This window comes from Dermochelys coriacea, chromosome 1 (genome assembly GCF_009764565.3).
Source record: "Dermochelys coriacea isolate rDerCor1 chromosome 1, rDerCor1.pri.v4, whole genome shotgun sequence".
NCBI classification, from domain to species: domain Eukaryota; kingdom Metazoa; phylum Chordata; order Testudines; family Dermochelyidae; genus Dermochelys; species Dermochelys coriacea.
The window spans coordinates 63,206,856-63,227,670 of NC_050068.2; the positions used below are offsets into that span (position 1 = coordinate 63,206,856).

At 41.0% G+C, this 20,815-nt stretch overlaps 1 protein-coding gene across 20 annotated transcripts in view; it reads left to right on the top strand.

Moving 5' to 3' along the window:
* Positions 1–20,815, top strand: part of ELF1 (E74 like ETS transcription factor 1) — a 136,168-nt gene that overhangs the window by 75,282 nt on the left and 40,071 nt on the right. For 10 of the 20 annotated variants that reach the window (XM_038418375.2, XM_038418293.2, XM_038418337.2 and 7 more), the window contains 2 exons: positions 7,608–7,915; positions 17,008–17,182. In XM_038418375.2, coding sequence (XP_038274303.1) covers positions 7,844–7,915; positions 17,008–17,182 — 247 coding nt within the window. In that variant the 5' untranslated portion in view covers positions 7,608–7,843. Of the gene's footprint in view, positions 1–3,931; positions 3,981–5,597; positions 5,657–6,901; positions 7,041–7,607; positions 7,916–17,007; positions 17,183–20,815 lie in introns of those variants that run through there. The other 10 variants (XM_043504553.1, XM_043504555.1, XM_038418325.2 and 7 more) reach the window with 3 other exon arrangements.

Genomic DNA, 20,815 nt, shown 5'->3' on the forward strand with positions numbered 1-20,815 from the left:
AAATGTAATAAATTAAGCGAACAGAATTTACGAAGGAGAAAGAACAGTCCTGTTAACTTCAAGTTACGCATTCACGAACCGTGACTTTCACAGGTCAGTGTATGTGAAGCTGTACTTGTCTTTAATGTCCACTGGGGTGGAGTGGTAAGGGCAGTACACCGACACCTGATGCCACGTGAAATGTTAGGGGAGTGCGGGGGCGGCTATAGGGAGGTCCTGATATTGAGTTCTCAATGGGCTCTAGAGGGAGATGAGCATGGGATTGTTGAACCTACAGGTCCACCAGAATTGCATCAAGGGGTTTGCTGCCTGAGAAGTGCAAACATCTCCTACAGTACATCACTCTCTTTTTCCTGCACGTTTCTCCTCTCCACTCTATCTTTCTCCAGTGTCTACAATGGTGATCCTCTAGGCCCTGTGCTCGTTCTCTGATGGAGCACTGGTTTGCAGAATCTCGTGGAACATGTTATCCTGAGTCCTCTTCTTTCTCCTCTGTATTTGGCTCAGGCATTCCACATGTGTAGAGGGGGGAGACCCTGTAGGCCACAATGGCAGCAGCTGCAGATATAACACACAGAAGTACGATTGTCAGTGTATTCAAGATGGAAATCAAAACTTAAGATGCTGAGTGAATTCACTCCTCTTGCTCCACACAAGTTATAAGTACTACATTCTTACTTTTTGCTTGGGATCAATGGACTATGGCACCAGTCACAGCTAAAGCTATGGTGAGTGTAGCCCTCCCAGGGTTGAGGAAATGAGGAGGAAGTAGCTCGTTTTCATGTTTCTAGTTGTAGAAGGCAACGGAACTGAATACTGGCACAGTTTTCTACAGGCAGTGGTGATTTTAGCTGATATTTCACTCCTGAGGGTAAGAGAGGCATTGAGAGCACAACCTGTACTGGCATCCCAATGCTGCCCGGGTCTGTATGTTGCTGGCCTGTGGACTGCATTGGAGCCTGCTGAAGTTATAGCTGAATGGCATGGGAAAGTGTCCTACTGTGGCAGGAGAAATAAGGCAGCCCTCCGCAGAAACTTTCAGCAGAGGATTGCAGACTACCTCCTTGAAAGTTTCATCGAGATCTCTATGGAGGATTCACAGGACATCCCGGTACACATACATAAACTGGTTCCCGTGGCTTCCACTGTCTAACATTGGAGAAGACTAAAAAGCAGATAGCAGCTCTATATCTCTTGGTTGTTCTACTACCTCTTTTAGCACAAGTCAAGATGAGTAAATCAACATATGTAACCTGCTGCTTTGTGGTGCCATCCCTGTAATTTCAAAATAAACTCCATACTTACTGGAGGTTCCATCCCCTGCATTGGGCTCTCCTGTGCTCAACTTGCAGTACTTACTGGACTGAAGTGGAGTCAAAAACAGATCTTGGCTCGTTGCACAGCTGGATTCCATGGTTGCCTGTTTCTCATACTCCTCCTCACTGATTATGGCAAGGGCATCTGACTTGAGCTCCTTGGTAGTATCCATGATGCTATTGGGGGTGGTGATAGGGTCTCCACTGAGGATGGCATGCAGCTCTTTGTAAAAGTCGCAGGTCTGTGACTGTGGATCAGTTGTTGGCCTCCTTGGCGTTCTTGTGCCACTGCAGTTCCTTTGCTTTCCTGTGGCACTGCTGCTGGTCCCTGTCATAGCCCTTCTCCTGCATCACCTGAGCAATCTGCTTGTAGAGATGTCCGTGTTTCTATGTCTGGTTCAGAGCTGAGCCTGTGCAGCATCTTCTCACTGCAGGCCCAGGAGATCCAATATCTCCTGTGTACTTTAGGCAGGAGCGTGTCTGGAGGGTGTAGTTGGCATGGTCAGCTGAGCAGTTGCACTCAACAATGGACTGGAGAGCTGCTAGGTGTGGATTTCCCAAGCTGGAAAATCAGGAAAAGCAATTTAAAAAACTTGCATGGCTTTAAAGGGGAGGAGGACTTCTAGTCTATGTTACTCGTGGGCAGCAGAGTTCACAGTGGTGAACAGAGAGTTCAGTGTAGGGTATTGTGGTACAGCTGCTGGAGGCCAGTAATGGTCGATGTAGGTAACGCAGTGTCTACACTCTCACTGCATCGACCATGACTCTACGCCACTCGGGGAGGTTGTATTGTTAAGAAGTTGGCGCAGCGAGGCACTTACATTGGCAGAAGCCAAATTTAAGTGAGACTCGCACACTGTTAAGTAGATGTAAGCTGCCTTGCGTTGACCTAACCTTGAAGTGAAGACCAGGCTGAAGTCTCATGGACTTCATTGGTTTTTGGATTAGGCTCGTAGTGTTTTGGTTATGTGACTGTTTCCTCTAGTACAGGGGTTCCCAAACTTTGTTCGGGGCTTGTTCAGGGTAAGCCCCGCGTGGGCTGCGAGACGCTTTGTTTACGTGAGCGTCCGCAGGTATGGCCGCTCACAGGTTCTAGTGGCTGTGATTCGCTGTTCCCGGCCAATGGGAGCTGTGGGAAGCGGTGCGAGCCAGGACACCAGTCCCCGCAGCTCCCATTGGCCAGGAACAGCGAACCGCAGCTACTGGGAGCTGCGAGCAGCCATACCTGCGGACACTCAGGTAAACAAAAAGCGTCTCATGGCCTGCCAGGGGCTTATTTTGAACAAGCGATGAACCAAGATTGGGAGCCCCTGCTCTCATATGAACAACAAAAATCAGTTTGTTTGATATCTACATTCTGTTTCTCATTTTATCACAATCTGTCATAAAACAGATTTAAACATAAAACATCTGTTGCATCCGATGAAGTGAGCTGTAGCTCACAAAAGCTTATGCTCTAATAAATTTGTTAGTCTCTAAGGTGCCACAAGTACTCCTTTTCTTTTTGTCATAAAACTATGTACCATTGTAGTCTGATAGATGTAATATCTAAAAACCTATTTCAAACGTATATTAAAGCTTGGTTCCTATATGTGTAACTTCATGTCCCACTAATGTCAGTGGTTCTCTGATCAGTTGTAAGAGCCCACCTCCATTAATCCCTTTGGAGGATCAGGGCATAATTTGATAAACATCTTACTACTGTTGCAGCCATAAGTCTATAATTCATATCAAATGCATAACAAAGTAGACTGTGACAATTCTAGTTATATAATCCAGCTGTCAATGTACATGTTTACCAAATGCCCTTGTTTAGAGTTCTGTTGGGGTTGAGGAAAAGCAAGATTATTTTCAACTTCTTTCCAAAGTATAGATATAGGTCCATATTCTGGATTGATTCAGGAAAAAGTTCTATTTAAATATTTCTGAGAGATAGAAGCACAATTCAACATCTGCAAAGATGTTTCTATCTTTTACTATTCTTATGCCAATTTGACGGAGACCGCACAGATTCTGTTTCAAACTTGGTTTCTTTATTAAACACTTTCAGGCTGAGACACTCAGCAATGACTTGGTCATTGGTCTTGGTCTTGGTCAGTTTTTACTTTTATGATTAAACTCTCAACTCCCTAAAAAAAAAAAAAAAAAAGTTGTGTAGTGGAAACACTGGTATAACATTTTAAATGGTGTAATAAATACAAAACTTAATTTTGCCCCAGCTACTTTATTTCAAATGTATTTAATAGTTTGCTGCTACAGCATATGCTTTTGGGTACCGGGTCTATGCTGTTTGCCTACGCAGTATGAAATCTACCATAAAAAATGTGTTTATAGCTAATGAAAAATTTAAGGAATAAAGTAATTTGTTTTTAAAACTAATTTTTTCTTGTTTTTAAAAATATGCAGCATATTTGTGTTCAGTCTCTTTAGAAACATATATTTCTTTGTTTGTCCTTGAGAGTGTTGATGATGTTGGGGCTCTGGGAGACAGATGCCCATAGTAGGTAGAGAAGGTCCTCTTAGGTACAAGCACCTGATCCTTCCATGTAAGAAAAAGAATATGATTCTTTAATGTGTGTGTAATATTGATGTATCCATGTTTTACATTTTTTTAGAGCACTCTACTTTATGCCTTATTACAATCTTTCTGAGGCCTAAATACAGGTAACCGTTTTTGATTTAATAAAGATTTTTAAAACTAAAAGATAAAATCTGATAAATGTATTTTTAATGATCAAGTAAAAACTAAAGTAAAAATTGAAACTTATAAGAACCTAGTTATCCATCAGTGGTCACAGGTAATTGCTCTTCACGTTATGGGGAATTATGCTGTATCCTCAGTGGAAGAATAAATCTCTTATGCTAGCTTTCTAAGGAATGTGTCTAGTGCAGTGGTTCTCAAACTTATTTGATCGGGCCGCCTTTCTTTTTGTCTGTAGTCGTTTATGTACTCCCTCTCACCCCCAATACATATACCACTATGCACCTCTGAAGGCAGAGCAGAGAGAAGTAACTATCAACTGGGCGCCCAGCTCTGAAAGCAGCGCCATGCCAGCAGCAGCACAGAAGTAAGGGAGGCAATGTGAGAAGTTATATTTGTCATCACTTTTCACAGTAGACTTAGTGCCCCATTGCTGCCCTTACTTCTGTGCTGCTGCTGCCACCCCAGGGCTGACAGCCAGAGCCTCACCGTCTCCAGGTGAGGGGACAGGGGAAAGAGTGCCCAAGCCCAGGTGGCGGGGCTCTGGCTGTCCCCTTTGTCCCCGCCTCCTGTGTGGTCACAGTCCTTCTGCATGAGCCCCAGCCAGGCTCTACCTCCAGTTCTCTTTGTGATTCTGAGTGACTTATTTAACAACTCTGCCCTTCCATATCCCAATTTGTAAAAATGGAGATAGTATTATTTGCCGTACAGTACTGTGCAGCTTTAAATGTTTGCAGAATGCTTTATCATTGGATGAAAGGAAGTTTCAGAAGTGCAAAGTATTGTTAAAGTACTGAAGTATCTTTAGCCCTCCACAGGTCAGGATGTGTCTGAGTTTGTTCATTTACCCTAATTTGGAACGGCTGCTGTTAATATATCTACTTTTTTTCATTAGTAGAAAAATTCAAGTCTGTAGGCTCATAGTGTCTGGACTGTAATGCTTGGAAATTAGTATTGCTGTTCCTTGGTTTGAGAAAGTGCAAACAAAATATTTCATCTTAATGAAAAAGTATTAATTTATCTATTGGGGAAGGTTTAAAGGTTTTAAGGTTTACTTTACTTTTCCTCTTGTATCCTTCACTTTGAATATCAGCAAACAGGCTGCTAGGTGACCATGTGAAATGAGATTAGTGGGCATATTGACACTCGCATTTTCTCAAAAGAGAGGCCAAGAAATAAATGATAAGGGAGGTTGAAGTGGTCCCTCAAGATTAAAGATTAGAAACATTGAGAGGCAACCTAGAGTCGTTGCACTGCTACAACCTGTATGTGTATTCTGAGGATACATGGAGAACCTCACAAATACTATAGGTGCTTTACAAAATAAATAAATTTAAGGTTGAAAAATTAAACAAATATTTTTAAAAATATATTCATGCATGTGGCTTCCATTAAGAAAACTCGGATGAGTATATGCCCTTTATTTAGAGCTGTGATTATTCTCATGGGGAATTTAACTTAGAAGTTGGGGAGGTTCTCATGTTTGTACAATCTTGGGTTTCCTGATTTTGGAAGAGGAGGATTGTGCTTTATACTAAACCCTTTTTTAGCATGTAATTTTAATTCATTAATTAGGGAACACTACAAAAGACAGTGTCCCCATTGAGAAAAGAAGACCCAGCTATTGGATTTCCTGAAGGTATAGCACATGACATCTCCTCCTAATTAGGTTTCTTGATGATAGGGAAATAGAGGGGCAGTTCCATTCTCCCTGTCTTATTCCATTGTAAAAATAAACCAAAGAATCTGTATTCCCTCCCTTTAACAAAGTCAGTTTTGTATATAAACACAGTTGTTAATAATCCAAAATGGCCAAATCCTGTTCCCTTTAAAGTCATTTTGAAATTTTGCCTTTGACTTTAATGAGCACAGGATCTGGCTGGCTCAAATTGTATATTTCACAGTTGATTGCTATATGACTAATATATAACTTGTGTCTTAGGACAGTGGTTCTTAACCTTTCCAGACTTCTGTACCCCTTTTAGGGGTCTGATTTGTCTTGTGTACCGCAAGTTTCACCTCACTTAAAAATTCTCTGGCTGCCCAGCTCGGAAGGCAGTGCTGCCGCCAGCAGTAGTGCAGAAGTAAAATGGCAATACCATACTGTGACACCCTTACTTCTGCACTACTGCTGGTGGCAACACTACCTTCAGAGCTGGGCGTCTGGAAATTGGGGGCTACTAGCTAGGGCATTCATGCTGTTTGCGATGCGGGAGGGCTATTTTTTTAATCCTGCTCCTGTCCGGCCCCACAATACCCACTCCACCCGCTCATGGTTTGTTGAATTTTTATCCCTCTTCCTCTGTTATCACAGCGGTACATGGGGGATCCCTGTCCTGCTTCAGGGTTCTAGAGCCTGTTGTAAAACTAGGCAAATAAGATGAGTTGGCATACCGCCTGGAAGATTTCTGCAGGGTACAGGTACCCTGATAGAAAACTGTCTTAGGAGATCTGAATTTAATGCAAGGTGGGGAACCAGGGGCTGATATTTTCAAAAATAGGTGCTTAAAGTTAGGGTCCTAAATCCATATGTAATCACCTAAATATGGAATTAGGCATCTAGCTTTAGACACCTATTTCTTGAAAATCTTGGCTGATATTTTAAAAAAAAGTTTCTCAGCATTTTCTTATCAGTTTACTGAATATATGAGTCATATAAACAAGATCACATTTTATTTCCCATTTGAGAAAATGTGTGATACAGCTTATCACTTTGAGTCCATTTCAGCTGCCTTTATCTTTTATTGCTGCTGAATAAATTAGAATGTGGGAGTTGTAAGCACATATCCCTCCAATGAAGCTGTTTACATTCCTAAGTTGCATTTCGGGTTTTTTTGCTATTGTAGCGTGCAGTTCTTTGCATGTTCTAATTTGCCATGACGTGGTCAGTGCTGTTTCCTTCCTGTTGCTCGCAAGCCTGTGCTAGAGATAAGGATACATTTACAGTACATTTTAAAAAGAGAGACTGCTTAGTGTGAGAACTCAAGGGCTTTCTGGGTTTTAGAAGGATTAATTAAAAAAGAGTATGTATTTGTTTTATCTAGTTTATGCTTTAGGAGTTAACCAAGATACAGTGAATCATCCATTTAACTGGCAAAATAACAACTTTTCAAAATTGGACCAGCAAATGAGGAGGAGAAAACAATAGTACCTGATGTATCCAATAACTTATTAGATCGCTCTGGGATTTTATATTTGACTTGAATTTTCTCTTAGATACATGTGTTCATTAACAGGTATTGGGAGCTGAATGCTGTGTATCAAATGAAAAATAAAATGTCAGTAGCTATTGTATTTAAATCTTTTTTTGTTTTTATTTGTCAGTATGTGACTCTTATTTTTATTTTAATCTGATACACTTTGAAATTAATGTCCCCCTTGGTGAAGCAAACTGAACGGTTTATGAAGCACTAAATTAAACACTAAATTAAACATGTTCTTATCTGTAAAAATAAGATCTCTAAAGATACGGGAGTGTCTGACTTTATGTGATGTAGATTTGGATCTGTTTATCACTCTGAACAAACTTTTATAGCTGTGCTGTACAGTTAAGGCAACTGCTTATTCATTGTAATATTTTTGTTTTTCAGGGGTGAAAGGTTATCTTTCTGAGGACAACATTTCAGGAAAAGTTTCCCCGGGTTTGTTTGAGCAGGGAAGAGGCCAGGAAGATTGGCTGTCCAGGAATTATTGTCCCAGACACTTGATTCATTTCATAATCTTGTTTTCCTGCCTGACTGGATCGTAGAAACAGTCTCCATTCCTTTACATTTAAGAGGTTTTTTTTTTTTTCTTTTGTGGAACTGAGACCTGGGAATGCTTTATTATGGCAGCAGTTGTACAACAGAATGAGCTCGTGTTTGAATTTGCCAGCAACGTCATGGAGGATGAGCAACAGGTATGAGATAAAAAAAGAAGCTATATTTTATATAGTTTGTCAGTGATGCACGTATTCTAAAAATATCAGAAAACATGTCGCCCTCTTTTTTTTTTTAAACTAAGCATTGAGATCATTATTACCACAGAAAATGTTTGCACTGTTTCAAAAGTTCACTGTTGCTTCATGCAGTGTGTGTGTGAACAAAGCAGAAAATAGTTCAAGCGCTTGGTAGTCATCGCCTTGTGACTTCTGTGATATTGAAGAGACCATTTCTTCATTGTTACAGATCTGTGCCAGTAGATCCCACTGGTAGATGAAGAATTCCAAAGCCCTAGTATTTAGCAGTCTTTTTAACCCTTCCAGTATACTTGGGTAAGATTATAAATATGGGGAGCCTGCTACTCCATAGATGACCAGAAACACTACCAAGAGGTTATCTTGGATACCGTATGTTCTTGACGGGTTATTTTCTGAACTGTATCATTAAAGGGTTTTGTCAACTACTCAAATATACAACTAGCAATTTAAACTCCAGTAATTTATTTAGGCTAGTGTCTGTCACATTACAAAAAAAAAAACCCTCCATCCCTTCAAACCATCCTCTCAATTAGTTAGCTAAGCCAGGCCCTATGTCTAAATGATGTAAAATGTGCCTTGCCACTATAAGGATTCCTTAAATGCAAATGATAATAATCATGCTTATGGAGGGACGAGGGCAACTGTTAAGAGATTTCAAATGCCTGTTAAAGGTAAGCTTTGTATTTGTTAGTAAGAAATTCAGGGAGGCAGTTTTCAAAATGCTGCTAAACATGGTTACTGTCTGTCCAGGTCATAATATCTTCTAAAATTTTTGTGTGAAAAGCACCTACCTATCCCCTCTCCTTCTACAATACTTCTGGTTTTGTAATCATGCTTCTGGCTTTTTTTAATTTATTTATTTTTTAATTAACATGACCTACCTAAAGGGCTGTGATTGGCTAACATCTGCTGTCACATGCTTCCAATGAAACTGAATTTGAACTGCTTACTCAATTTTGGGTGGAAGTTCTGGCAATGTAACTTCCTTCCCTGTATTTTTTCCAGAGTTCATGACAGCCCAGGGATTCAAATATTGGAATTCCATAAACTTAGTGGAAAGCAAGCCTTATTTATTAGCATTATTTTTTATTGTTCTCACTTTCCCAGCCAATGGGAGAGGAGAATGCTGAGAAAGTAGAGGCTGCTTCATTCCAACTTCATAGAGAAGAAATTAATCTGGCATGTTTTTGCTCTGTTTAGATATGTTTTGATTTAGACAAATGGCAATAGGCATAAAATACAAAGAACATGATCAAATATTTCAAGAGGGCAATATAAACGTCCCGTAAGAGTTCTTCAACCTCAGAACAAATGCCTCCCTGGCATTCATTTTGGAAGCCCAATCCTACTCTAGAAAAAGCCTAGGAAAACAGTCTTGTCGCATGCCCTAAAAGTGACCCAATTAAGGCTGTGACAGACTAATGGGAAAACGTGAACTCTATAACGCCAAGGACCACTTACTAAGAATACCTTGCTGCAAGTTCTTTCCAAACCTGGGGATCTTAGCTCAATTGCAAGAAATTAGGATAAATCTAGAGGTTGCTGATTTATGAGAATGAATCTTATAAAAAGAGACATTCTTCTTCAGAAAAAGATCTGAGTAGTTAAAGTGGAAATTGAATATGGGCGTGTCATATTATTTTTGTTACCAAAAAAAAAAAAAATGCTGTATTAGAATGTATAAATCAGAGGGATCATGTGGTAAGACCAGGGAGGTAGTTAATTTTATACAGAGTTGTTAAGGGTTTTGATTTCTATGATGGATAAAATTGATATTTCTGCTTATTTGTCCAGGACTGACAATTAGAAAGTTGTAGCCCTGAAAATATTTTTATTGGTCTAACAAATCTTCTAGCTGAGCTTTGAGTATTGGTTTCACCCAATTTAATTTTTTAAAAATGATTTTTGCTGTGTTTTTGAAAATTAGAATTTAGGATTGAAACAATATAAGGAACTTTCCTGTTTTAAAAGCTCTTAATACTTAGTTTAGAGACCATTTTCTGTCTGGAATTTAGAGAGGGACACTGTTTCAGAGAAAGTTTCAGTGTCTAGATTCTGGCTGTTTTCGGTACTTTTGGGAAGTCATAACTCATTCTTATTTTATTTCTTTTGTTATTGTCTTACTTCAACTTTTAAAAATCAAATTATGAGTCATTTATTTGCAAATTTAACTCAGCTCAGCCAGTGTCAGATGGTGCTAGAGGTGGGATTTGAATGACTCCACATGAACAGGAAATATGATTTCTTCCCTTGCCAGCTTTGTCCATTTCTGTTTAGGAAATACTGATATATTTTGCTTTCTCAGTGGCCCTTTTTGGAGTGTGCAAGTGTGACCATGCACAAATAACATAAAAACTTCTTCTGTGCTTACTCTACTAATAGGATTACAGACTCTCTTGCTACACAGAACAGATCCTGCTTAAATAGGGATGATTCTGTTTTTGCATGGAGTACCATCAGTCTGAAACTAGGCTGCACCTCCTAGAGCAGGGGTGGGCAAACGTTTTGGTCCGAGGGCCACATCTGGGTATGGAAATTGTATGGTGGGCCTTGAATTCTCACAAAATTGGGTTGGGGTGGGAGAGGGGGTGGGGGCTCCAGCTGGGGTTGTGGGCTCTGGGATGGGGCTGGGGTTGAGGGTGCAGGAGGGTGCTCTGGGCTGGGACTGAGGCGTTTGAGGGCCGGAGGGGGTCGGAGGTGCAGGCTCCAGGTGGCAGTTACCTCAAACAGCTCTCAGAAGCAGCGGCATGTCCCTCATCCAGCTCCTACGCAGAGGCGCAGCCAGGCAGCTTTGCACACTGCCCCGTCCACAGGCGCCGCCCCTGCAGCTCCCATTGTGAGCATTCCCAGCCAATGTGAGCTGCAAGGGTGACACTTGGGGTGGGAGTGGTGTGCGGAGCCCCCGGCTGCCCCTGCATGTCGGAGCCGGAGGGGGACATGCTGCTGCTTCCACAGCACATACAGAGCAGGGCAAGCCCCCGACCCCGCTCCCCGGCGAGAGCTCGAGGGCCGGATGAAAACATCTGGAGGGCCGGATGTGGCCCCCGGGCCATAGTTTGCTCACCCTCGTCCTAGAGGCTACAATTCTGGCAGATATGCTCCCTAGCACAGTTCCTGCCTGTGGCACATAATAGTCTGGTCTCCCAGGGGCTGTGATACTTTGGTCTAATTTTGGTTGTTGGGTGGTGGTGATGTCTTTCTGTATGGCACAGATCATGCTAGATGACATGTTGGTCTCTTCTGGTCTTACTCTATGACTCCTCTCTCTCTCTCTGTCTCTCTCTCAATTCCTCCCTCCCCCCCATTCCTTCAATGCCTTGCAATTGGTTAGCAAGTTCCAGACTTGAAACGGTTCCATTTTGGCGGCCACAGTACTTTCCCAAGGGTATACTAGGTCTGGCAGTGGTTGGGGATCAGACCTGGTGCTATCCCTGACAGGGTCTTTACACCCTGACTGCCACTTTTGGCCCTTCACACTCCTCCAAGAGGAAGGGAGGACCTCAGAGGGTTGGCCTGTCAATTGTTTTGAGATGCCATGGCACAGATTCACAGAACAGTGCAGTCAAGTTTGTGGGGACTGATTTTCTCCACCTTTTGACCCAATTCCAGTCCGCCTTCAGTAGTCTCCTTTACTTTGTGGATGGCCACTTCCTCTCTCCCCTCTCAACTCCAGTGTCAGAGGGCCTCTGGATTGGGCAATAAATTTTACTCTCTATCTCCATGCAGAGTATCTTTCAGATAGATTCTCAGTCCCCTTCCCACTTTCCTGATAATCTGGCTGTGGGTCAGTTTAGAAGGATGGATTGTCTTTGACAGGGCTGATGGAACTGAAGTCAGTTTCTGTATGAGGAGGACTCCCATATTCAGAAAGCTCCTAGGAAGACATGGTTCAGGTCTCCCTTCATGGGCTTCCGGTTCCATGGGGAACACACTGCATTTATCTGCTCCCGAGAAGCTGCTTTGAGACCTGTTTATCTCTCATGTGCCTAGGTGTGGTGGACACTTGTCAGAAGCTGACTCTTCTGATTTCACAGGCAGTCTCCATCAAGGAAGGAGAGGATATCTGACTAGTAATTCTATCAGACTTCTTCTGCCATTCACAATTTGTACAAGATTTCTCTTTTGACTAAAATAACACAACTACTAGTAGTCTCAATTTTCTATTCTATTGGGATCCAAGTACTTTTCCTCCAGTTATATTATTGAGATGGATATGTAAAATCTGAAATAAAATTGCCTCTTTCTCTTGTCACTTGCATATCAGTTTATTTCAGTAGAAGCTTCGTTGCGGGGTGGAGTGGACAAAATTTTATTGATGAAATTTGCAAGTGCAGTCAATGTAAAAAAAGTAGTTTTGGCAATAACAGAAGACTCTTTTTACAAAGTTTCATTTTTCACTTAAAGCCTACAAGTGTACATATATTTTCTGTGAGTAATTACAGAATATTTGCTGTGGGCTTTCTATTCTTAATATTGCAGGAAAGAAAACCTTTGCTTTGCATCTTATGACTGTGCAAACCCAAAAAGTGGTGGTCGTGTTTTTTTTTTAAATGCCACTAAAACTGTTGCTGATTTTTACTCCTACTCTTCTAGGACTATAATTTATTTAAATCAACTTCACTTACCATATGACATCATGGCTACTACTAATAATTTTCTGTATCCTCCAGCTTATTTTTTTCATTACGTTCGCCTTTTCCTCCCTAAATAGCATATCAAATTGCTATTTAAGCATAGGGCAAAACTAAGAATTATCCTAATAGTGTCTTTTGGCACTGTATAAATTACTATGTTGGGATATGCACTGTAGTTGTAACCATATTGATCCCAAGATATTTGAGAGAGGTGGGTGAGGTAATATCTTCTATTGGACCAACTTCTATAGGTGAGAGAGATGTTGGGGATGTTTAGTTAAACTACCATGGTGAGTGTATTTGGAATAGTAGTCCTCAGGCATGGTCAGAACACAATTGTAGATTGTTAAACCATGTTCCTGAGCAATCCTATTGATTGCTAAAATTCAAGGCTGCAGTACAGTTCAATAACACTGTCAAAATATGATTCAGTCCTGTTGGTAGTGCAAGACTGAAGATGTTTTAAAAATGAACAGATTACTGACCTATTGTATCTAGGTTCCACAGCATTATAACTTCTACTGTGCAGTGTAGATGGGACCTTAGAAAGCTCTGGACAAGAATTTAATTTACACAAAACTTGTTTCTAAATTGTAAATGCTCTTTTTTGTTTTTAGTAAAAAGTGTTTCTTTGGATTTATTCCTCTGAAGCAAAGTAATTATTTAAAACCTATTCCCTTGAAGAATAACAATATAGTTCACTGGCTTTCTTTATTTCAGGGGTTCTCAAACTGGGGGTGGTGACCTCTCAGGGGGTTGCGAGGTTATTACATGGGAGGGTTGCGAACTGTCAGCCTTCGCCCCAACCCCGCTTCTCCTCCAGCATTTATAATAGTGTTAAATATTTTTAAAGTGTTTTTAATTTATAAGGCGGGTTAAACTCATAGGCTTACTGTGTGAAACGGGTCACCAATACAAAAGTTTGAGAACCGATGCCTTAGTTTCTGTTTCTGAGGAGGCTAAGGTAGTGGCACAAATTTAGGTCATTAGAGAGAGAGCATGTTGAGCCAGAATAATTTTTATAGAGAAAGGTGCTAACGAGAAGGGCTGGCTTTATGAGCAAACAAAGTAAGCAACATTTTCAGCTACCAAGCTAGTGCAACGGCAGAACCCTAAGGGAAGGAACACCTCACTATCAAAGAATCTGTTTCTAACAGGACTGGAAGAGGAGACTGACTGTTTAAGGCTTTTTTTCCTCCTCACCCTCTTGCCATCCCCATTCCAGCATCTTGAGCTTCCCCCTTGTTTGGGTTGGGGGTCCCACCATTCATAAGGCCTACTCAGCAATGTTGAAAACATATAAGCTCTACTCTGGGAAGAACATTTAGAAGCTATTCTAGCTAACGTAGTTTCCCTTGAATGTAGGTGGCACTTCATAATTTAGGGATTCATGCATTACTTTTCAAAATTGTAATCCAAGACTTTTTAAAATATTTTTCCTGTGTAAACATTGCATGACCTTCAAATCCTGATAATTTAGGAGGAGTTTACGTTTAACCATTGAAATATTCAGAATTAGCAAATGATGTGAGAGGATGTGGCATATTGCACTATATATATTATAGGTAGGATTGGTAGCACTGTCTATTATTAAGGTTGCGCCACTCTTCTCACTACAAAGCCCTGTTTTCAGTTGCTTATAGCTAGGCTTGGAAGGATTAGATTTTTGTTGGTAACTGTCGATTTCACTTTACACACACAGATGGATGAAAAAATATTTCCATTGTTAATAATTGAAATTTACAGATAGGCAAAGTAAGAAAAATGCTGCTTGAGAACCTGCTTGGTTTAATGATATTTACTTTGTATATTTTGACATGTGATATTGAAATTTTTGTTTTTAAAGGCTACAAAAGTTTAACTTTTTTTCATCTCAGTGTCTGCTGTGATTAAATAATTATCTGACTCCCTATTTTTTGATCCCTGCCATAATTTCCTGCAACTTTGAAAATTTAAATAGATAGATATATGGAAAAATGCTTAAAAATAAACATTGATATTATCCATCAAAACTATAAAAAAAAATTGAATTCTGCCAGGCTAACTTATAACTTTCCCAAACTTTACGTTTTTGGGCTCAAATTTTCCATGCTGGATGTCTGTCTTCGACTCAATTTTTAATTTCAGCCAAATGATTCAACCATTTCCAAGAAAGAGGTGAAGGAAAAATAAGTTGGTGTGCTCATGTTAAAAAGTTTTCATGGCCTTTGCTTTAAAAAGCTCCGATACCTCATGCTTTGGGTCATAGACTTGAAATGTGGGAGGGGGATGCCTTTGTGTCAGGCAACCTTAATTCTGGCATTTTAAATGTTTTGAGTGCTTGACTTTTCAACCTTAATACTGCTTTAACATTTGTTTCACTATGTTTTCACAATACTTTTCTGTCTTGGTATTGGTTATATTGGGGAATCTCAAACTTTTTCATATCCTGGACCACATCTCAATAGTGCGATTGTCTCTTGGAGATCATTTACCCTCTGGTTCATGATCACATAACATCCTGGGGCAAATAAAAGCAATTTCAAACTCATAGAAAGAATTGGACTTTACCTGTTTTTAATACGTTATTTTGTCCCTTTGTCTTTTTTGCTTTTCATTTCAACTCCCCTCATATCTGTTGTGGAAACAGATGTGACCAGCCAGATCTCTGAAGACCAACGGTGGTTTATGAGCCAAAGTTTGGGAACCTGCAGGGTAGATTACTGGTTAGTTTCTAAATAGTCTTGTGCGATTAAGAAAATTAGTTGACTTGGTCCTTAAATGGGATAATAGTTTTCTGAGCCATTTTGATATAATATTAATAATGCAGACTGATTCTGATTGACTCACATGAGAGCACTCCTTTGGGGTTCATTAATAAGTCTTAGTGAAGCTCATTATTCTACTGAACTGCTTAGCAGCAGTCATCTTTTCTGATGCTATGACTTTGTGCCCTTTCTCTCTTGGAGTCACTCTTGTTCAGATTCGTCTCTCCTCAGCTCTGACCTGTTCACTTCCTAATTTTTGCAGAACTGCCAGAGGGGCCTTACTTAGGTCTGCTTTTTGACCATTTTATTGGTCTTGTGGAAGTTATTCTATTTTGATTCCTATATTTTGAGGAACTTACTTGCTGAACTTCCATAATGGGCATTTGTGTCTACTGAACTCTTAACTCACTGTTGAAGCCCACTGAAATATATTAGGGATTTTATTTAATTTGAGCCTTATTATCCATTTACAACAATTTTTGTTGGAACATGTTTTTAAAAACTACTGAATGACTTAAAATACTAATTCCTGCCTTTCAGAACTTTTAATGGCACCTGGTGCTACCAATAATTCCCTTCCTGGATTTTTGCTGAGAGGTACTAGACCTTATAGCCATCATTTGTATTGAACCATTGACTTGGAATATATTTTATTTTTCTTGCACTTGAACCGTGTGCAGTGATCAGATTATGACCTCAATCGTAAGATTTTTTTCTTGAATGGTTAAAAAAATGGCTTGAACTAGGTACAAATCTACATACTGTACTCTTCTGAAGTGTATGTTAGCCCTAAGTCCACCCACACTGTTTTGTTTACAGAAGGACCCGCTCACATAACCTTTCTTTTAATTTGTCAAATCAATAGTGTTCTGTGTTTTTATAGTATGGAGATTGCTGAAAAAAATTATAATTATAACTAACTGTGCTACCATCAGGTAGTGAATCTCTTCCTGCAGATGACCTTTTAGAAGGTTAGCTGTAGAAAACTTTTCTCTGTTGTAACATTCACTTTCTGAAAACCTCTTCCTGTTGGGGGACAGCCTTTTGAAAGAATGTTTGTCTTCTAATTATTATTGCTTGGCTTGACATGTTTCTGATTCTCCAGCTGCTTCATTTCTTTTATATCTGACACGATACAAATGTAGAGGGTGGGGTGATGACAGAGAGTGGATACCGCAGTAGAGAGGGAGGGACAGAGCAGCTTCAAATTAATAGAACCATAGGAATTAATTGGAAAACATTTCCCTCCCTTCTACTCCTCCAACCAGTGCAGTTATCCCCTACAATGTTTTCTAATCCTCTGCCCAGTCCATTTTCTAAGTACAGTTTTACTCTAAAAAGTGACTCTGTAAAAATGTTTTCATGGAGATATACATTAATTGTTTCTCAATTATTTCTGTAATAAATATGCTTGCTCAGTACAAAGTAAACCTTTAAGAAATTCTAATATTATTTTGCTGTTATGTGACCACCTTCTGTAGCTGTGCCAATTAGCATGTTGAAGAATTGCTGGTTGATTGATATTTGTTCCTGACAACCTAATGTTCTAGTAACACTTTATAGATGTGATAAGATTGAAATATTCCAGATAGACAAACATTTAGTTCTGAAATAATCTAAATAGTTTTCTTTTAATACTCTTTTTTCATAGCTTGGTGATCCATCCATTTTCCCTGCTGTCATTGTGGAACATATTCCTAGTGCAGACCTCCTGCACAATTATTCTGGCTTAGCTTGCGTTGATGAATCCAGTGACATGATTACTGAGAGTTCCCTGGATGTTGCAGAAGAGCAAATAATAGAAGATGATGACATCACCCTTACAGGTTTGTCACAGAAATATTTCTGTATAGTGTGGCAGAGGCTTATGGTGACAAATGTTTTCATGACAAAGAGCAAAATCAACCAAAGTTCTGCCCATACCAAGTAAGGAAGAAATGCATAGGACTATACTATGTTCTTTGTTATAAAGTAAACAATATTCTGTCTAAGTTGTATTTCGACAAAAAAATGGGTTATCAACTTAAGGAAAATGTGTCTGCTCTCTGTGGAAAATTTTGGACTTTTTAACCAGAACCAAAAATTTTCACTTTTGAATTTCTGCTTAAATGTTTTTTGATCAGTTCTGTTTGCCACATTACTGACAAGAAAGCACTTTTGAGTTGCAATTTAGCAATATATTCAGTTTCTGATATTAAAGATTGATTAACGTTTATTTGTCCCTGCGTTAAATGAACAATAGTGCAAATACAAGCCCCAGAAATGTGGTTTCAAACTCCAGTGAAAGTATTCTAAAAATGACTGTGTGTTTGTTTTATTTGAAACATATGAATTGCAAAAAGTTGTTTATACCCAATTTTAAAATTGCAGTGAGCCATGTTAGTCAGCGTAAGGAAATTTAAAAAGTTTAAGGTTCTAGCAACAGGGGTAACCCCACATTGTTACACGTTGTTGTGTGTCTTATGGTTTGCATTTTACAGATGAATGCTACGCATTTTACCACGAAAACAACAACAGAGAGCATGGGATGTACGCAATTTGGCAAAGTTATGATGCTGTTGGAAAAATAAGCAGCAAAGCTCCCCCCACCCCCAACCACTTAATACTGTTAACTCTGGTTCCCCAAAATGCATCAAGAAAACATGAGATGGAGCAAGTAGAAAAGATTTTCTTAAACTAGAATACTGTGTTATTGAGTGCTATTAATGCTGTACAATAAAAAGAAGACAAAACAGATACCACCCCTCTGGTATGTCTATGCTGCAAAAAAAGTTGTGTTTGTAACTCAGATTAGCTAATCCTGGTTAAAATGGCAATGAAGACATGGTAACTCAACTTTTACCTCAGTTTAGTAGCTCCAGTTCTAGCTCAGACTGCTCTTTAGGCTTGAATTTGAGCTGTTGAGCTGAGTTGCTGTGTCTTGACTGCCATTTTAACCCAAGTTAAGAACACATCTTCTTTGAGTGCTTGCTCATGTCAATTCCAAGTAGGTGTGTGCACAGTCACCGGACGGTTTTTCCCCTAGCGGTACCGTCGGCTCAGCTCAGGCGCCCCTGGATTTTCCCCGCATATAGGGTACTACCAACCTGCCACATCTCCAGTTCCATCTTACTGCCAGTGATGGTCGTTGGAGCATTCTCTCTCTTGTTTTCGAATGATCCCTTAGTGTACTTGTCGTTCCTACCTGAAAATAGTTTCAACGGTTAGTTAATGGTTTTTAGTAGAGCGTAGTGTAGTGTTTGAACCTCAGACCCTTGTGAGCCGGGGTTCTCTTCTCCGTTCCCTTCTCCTGCTTGGGGCGGGGCATGCCTCGGTTCCAGAAGTTTAAGACATGTAGGGTCTGCCAAAAGCTGATGTCAAAGGGCGACCTGCACAGGTCCTACTTAAAGTGCCTGGGGGAATCCCACCAGACAGATAGGTACAAGATTTGCAGAGGATTCTGCCTCCACACTAAGAAGGAAAAGGACCACAGGCCCTGCGGCCGCAGTCAGAGTTGAGCCTCATGGACTTGGCACTGGGTACTTCAGCATCAGTGTGTAGCGCACTGGCTTCAACCAGGGGTCCTTTTCATGGCGATCTCTGTCGCCTCAGATGGTCGAGCCACATTCAGGGCCAGATAACTCTATCGCAGTGCCGACGTCACACTCTCACTGCGGGTGCTCAAGTCTCTTTAGCGGTGGCTCAATCCACGAGTGGTGTGTCCAGGGATCCTCATCTCCAAACCGTATCCCTCGCTGTGTCTGGTTACCAACATGTCGGTGATGGGGTGAGGAGTGCACCTGGGAGAGCTCAGAACTCAGGGCCTCTGGTCCCTAGTGGAGCTGTCAATTCACATCAATGTCAGGGAGCTGAGAGCAATTCATCTGGCATGCCAGACCTTCCAAGCTCATTTGAAAGGGAAATGCTTATCAATCCTGACAGACAATACAATAGCAATGTTTTATATAAACAGACAGGGTGGAGCATGCTCCTCTCCCCTATGTCAGGAAGCTCTAAAGCTCTGGGATTTCTGCATAGCTCACTCAGTACTCCCGATCTCAAAACGAGCTGGCAGACCATCTCAGTAGATTATTCCACAAGCACAAGTGGTCCATTCGCCCGGACACGGTGAACAACATTTTCCAACTGTGGGGAGTTCCCCAGATTGACTTGTTCTCCACAAAGAGCAACAGGAAGTGCCTGCAGTTCTGCTCCTTCCTGAATCACAGTCTGGGCTCACGTGCAGACATGTTCCTCCTTCCCTGGAAGGACCACCTGTTCTACTCGTTCCCACCTATCCCACTTGTCCAGAAGATTCTTCTCAAGATCCAGAGGGAAGGAGCCTCAGTGACACTCATAGCACCAGCCTGGCCCTGCCAGCACAGTACACCATGCTTCTGGAGCTGTCAATGGACACCCTAATCACCCTACCTTTATTTCCGGACCTGATCACCCAGCACCACAGCCGGCTCCAGCATCCCAATCTCGAGTCTCTCCACCTCATGGCTTGGAAGTTGCATAAACCTGGTAGAGCTCACATTCTCAGATCCTGTTAGGAAGGTCCTCCTTGGCAGTAGGAAACCATCCACCATGTTGACCTACTTGGCCAAGTGGAAGAGATTCTTGATCTGGTGTTCACAGAGTTGTACCTCTCCAATGCAATCATCAATTTCCTTCATCTTGGACTATCTGCTACATTTAAAGCAGCTTGTCACCCTGCCACCATTTCAGCATTCCACCCAAAAGTGGCAGGCTGCTCCGTCTTCACTAACCCGATGGTGGGTCGTTTTTTTAAAAGAACTGGACAGGTTATACCCGCAAGTTTGGCAACTGATCCCATCTTGGGACCTTAATCTGGTACTTTTGAGGCTGATGGGGCCTCCATTCGAGCCCTTAACAACATGCTCATTACTCTATCTGTCCTGGAAGGCGTCTTTCCTGGTCACAATAACTTCAGTTAGAAGGGTGTCTGAGCTCAAGGCCTTCACATCCGACCCTCCTTATACCATCTTTTACAAAGACAAAGTGCAGCTTTGGCTGCATCCGGCCTTTCTCCCTAAAGTCATCTCTCAATTTCATGCCAATCAAGACATTTTTCTTCCAGTCATTTTCTCTGAGCCTCAGGCTAACTGTTGGGAGCAGAGGCTCCATTCCCTGGACATTCGGCGGGCATTGACTTTTTATATTGAGCAAACAAAGCCGTTTTCTAAATTGAACCAGCTGTTTGTCACAGTAACGGACAGGATGAAGGGCCTTCAGCTGTCCTCTCAAAGGATATCAACGTGGATATCACGTCCTGTATCCGAGCATATCATGATTTAGCAAAGATCCCTTCCCCCGCGCTGATGCATGTTCATTAGAACATAGGCTTCCTTGGCGGCACTCCTGGCCTAGGTCCCAATTCTGGAGATCTGTAGAGTGGCGATTTGGCCCTCGGTTTACACTTTTACTTCTCATTATGCCATTACCTAGCATGCCAA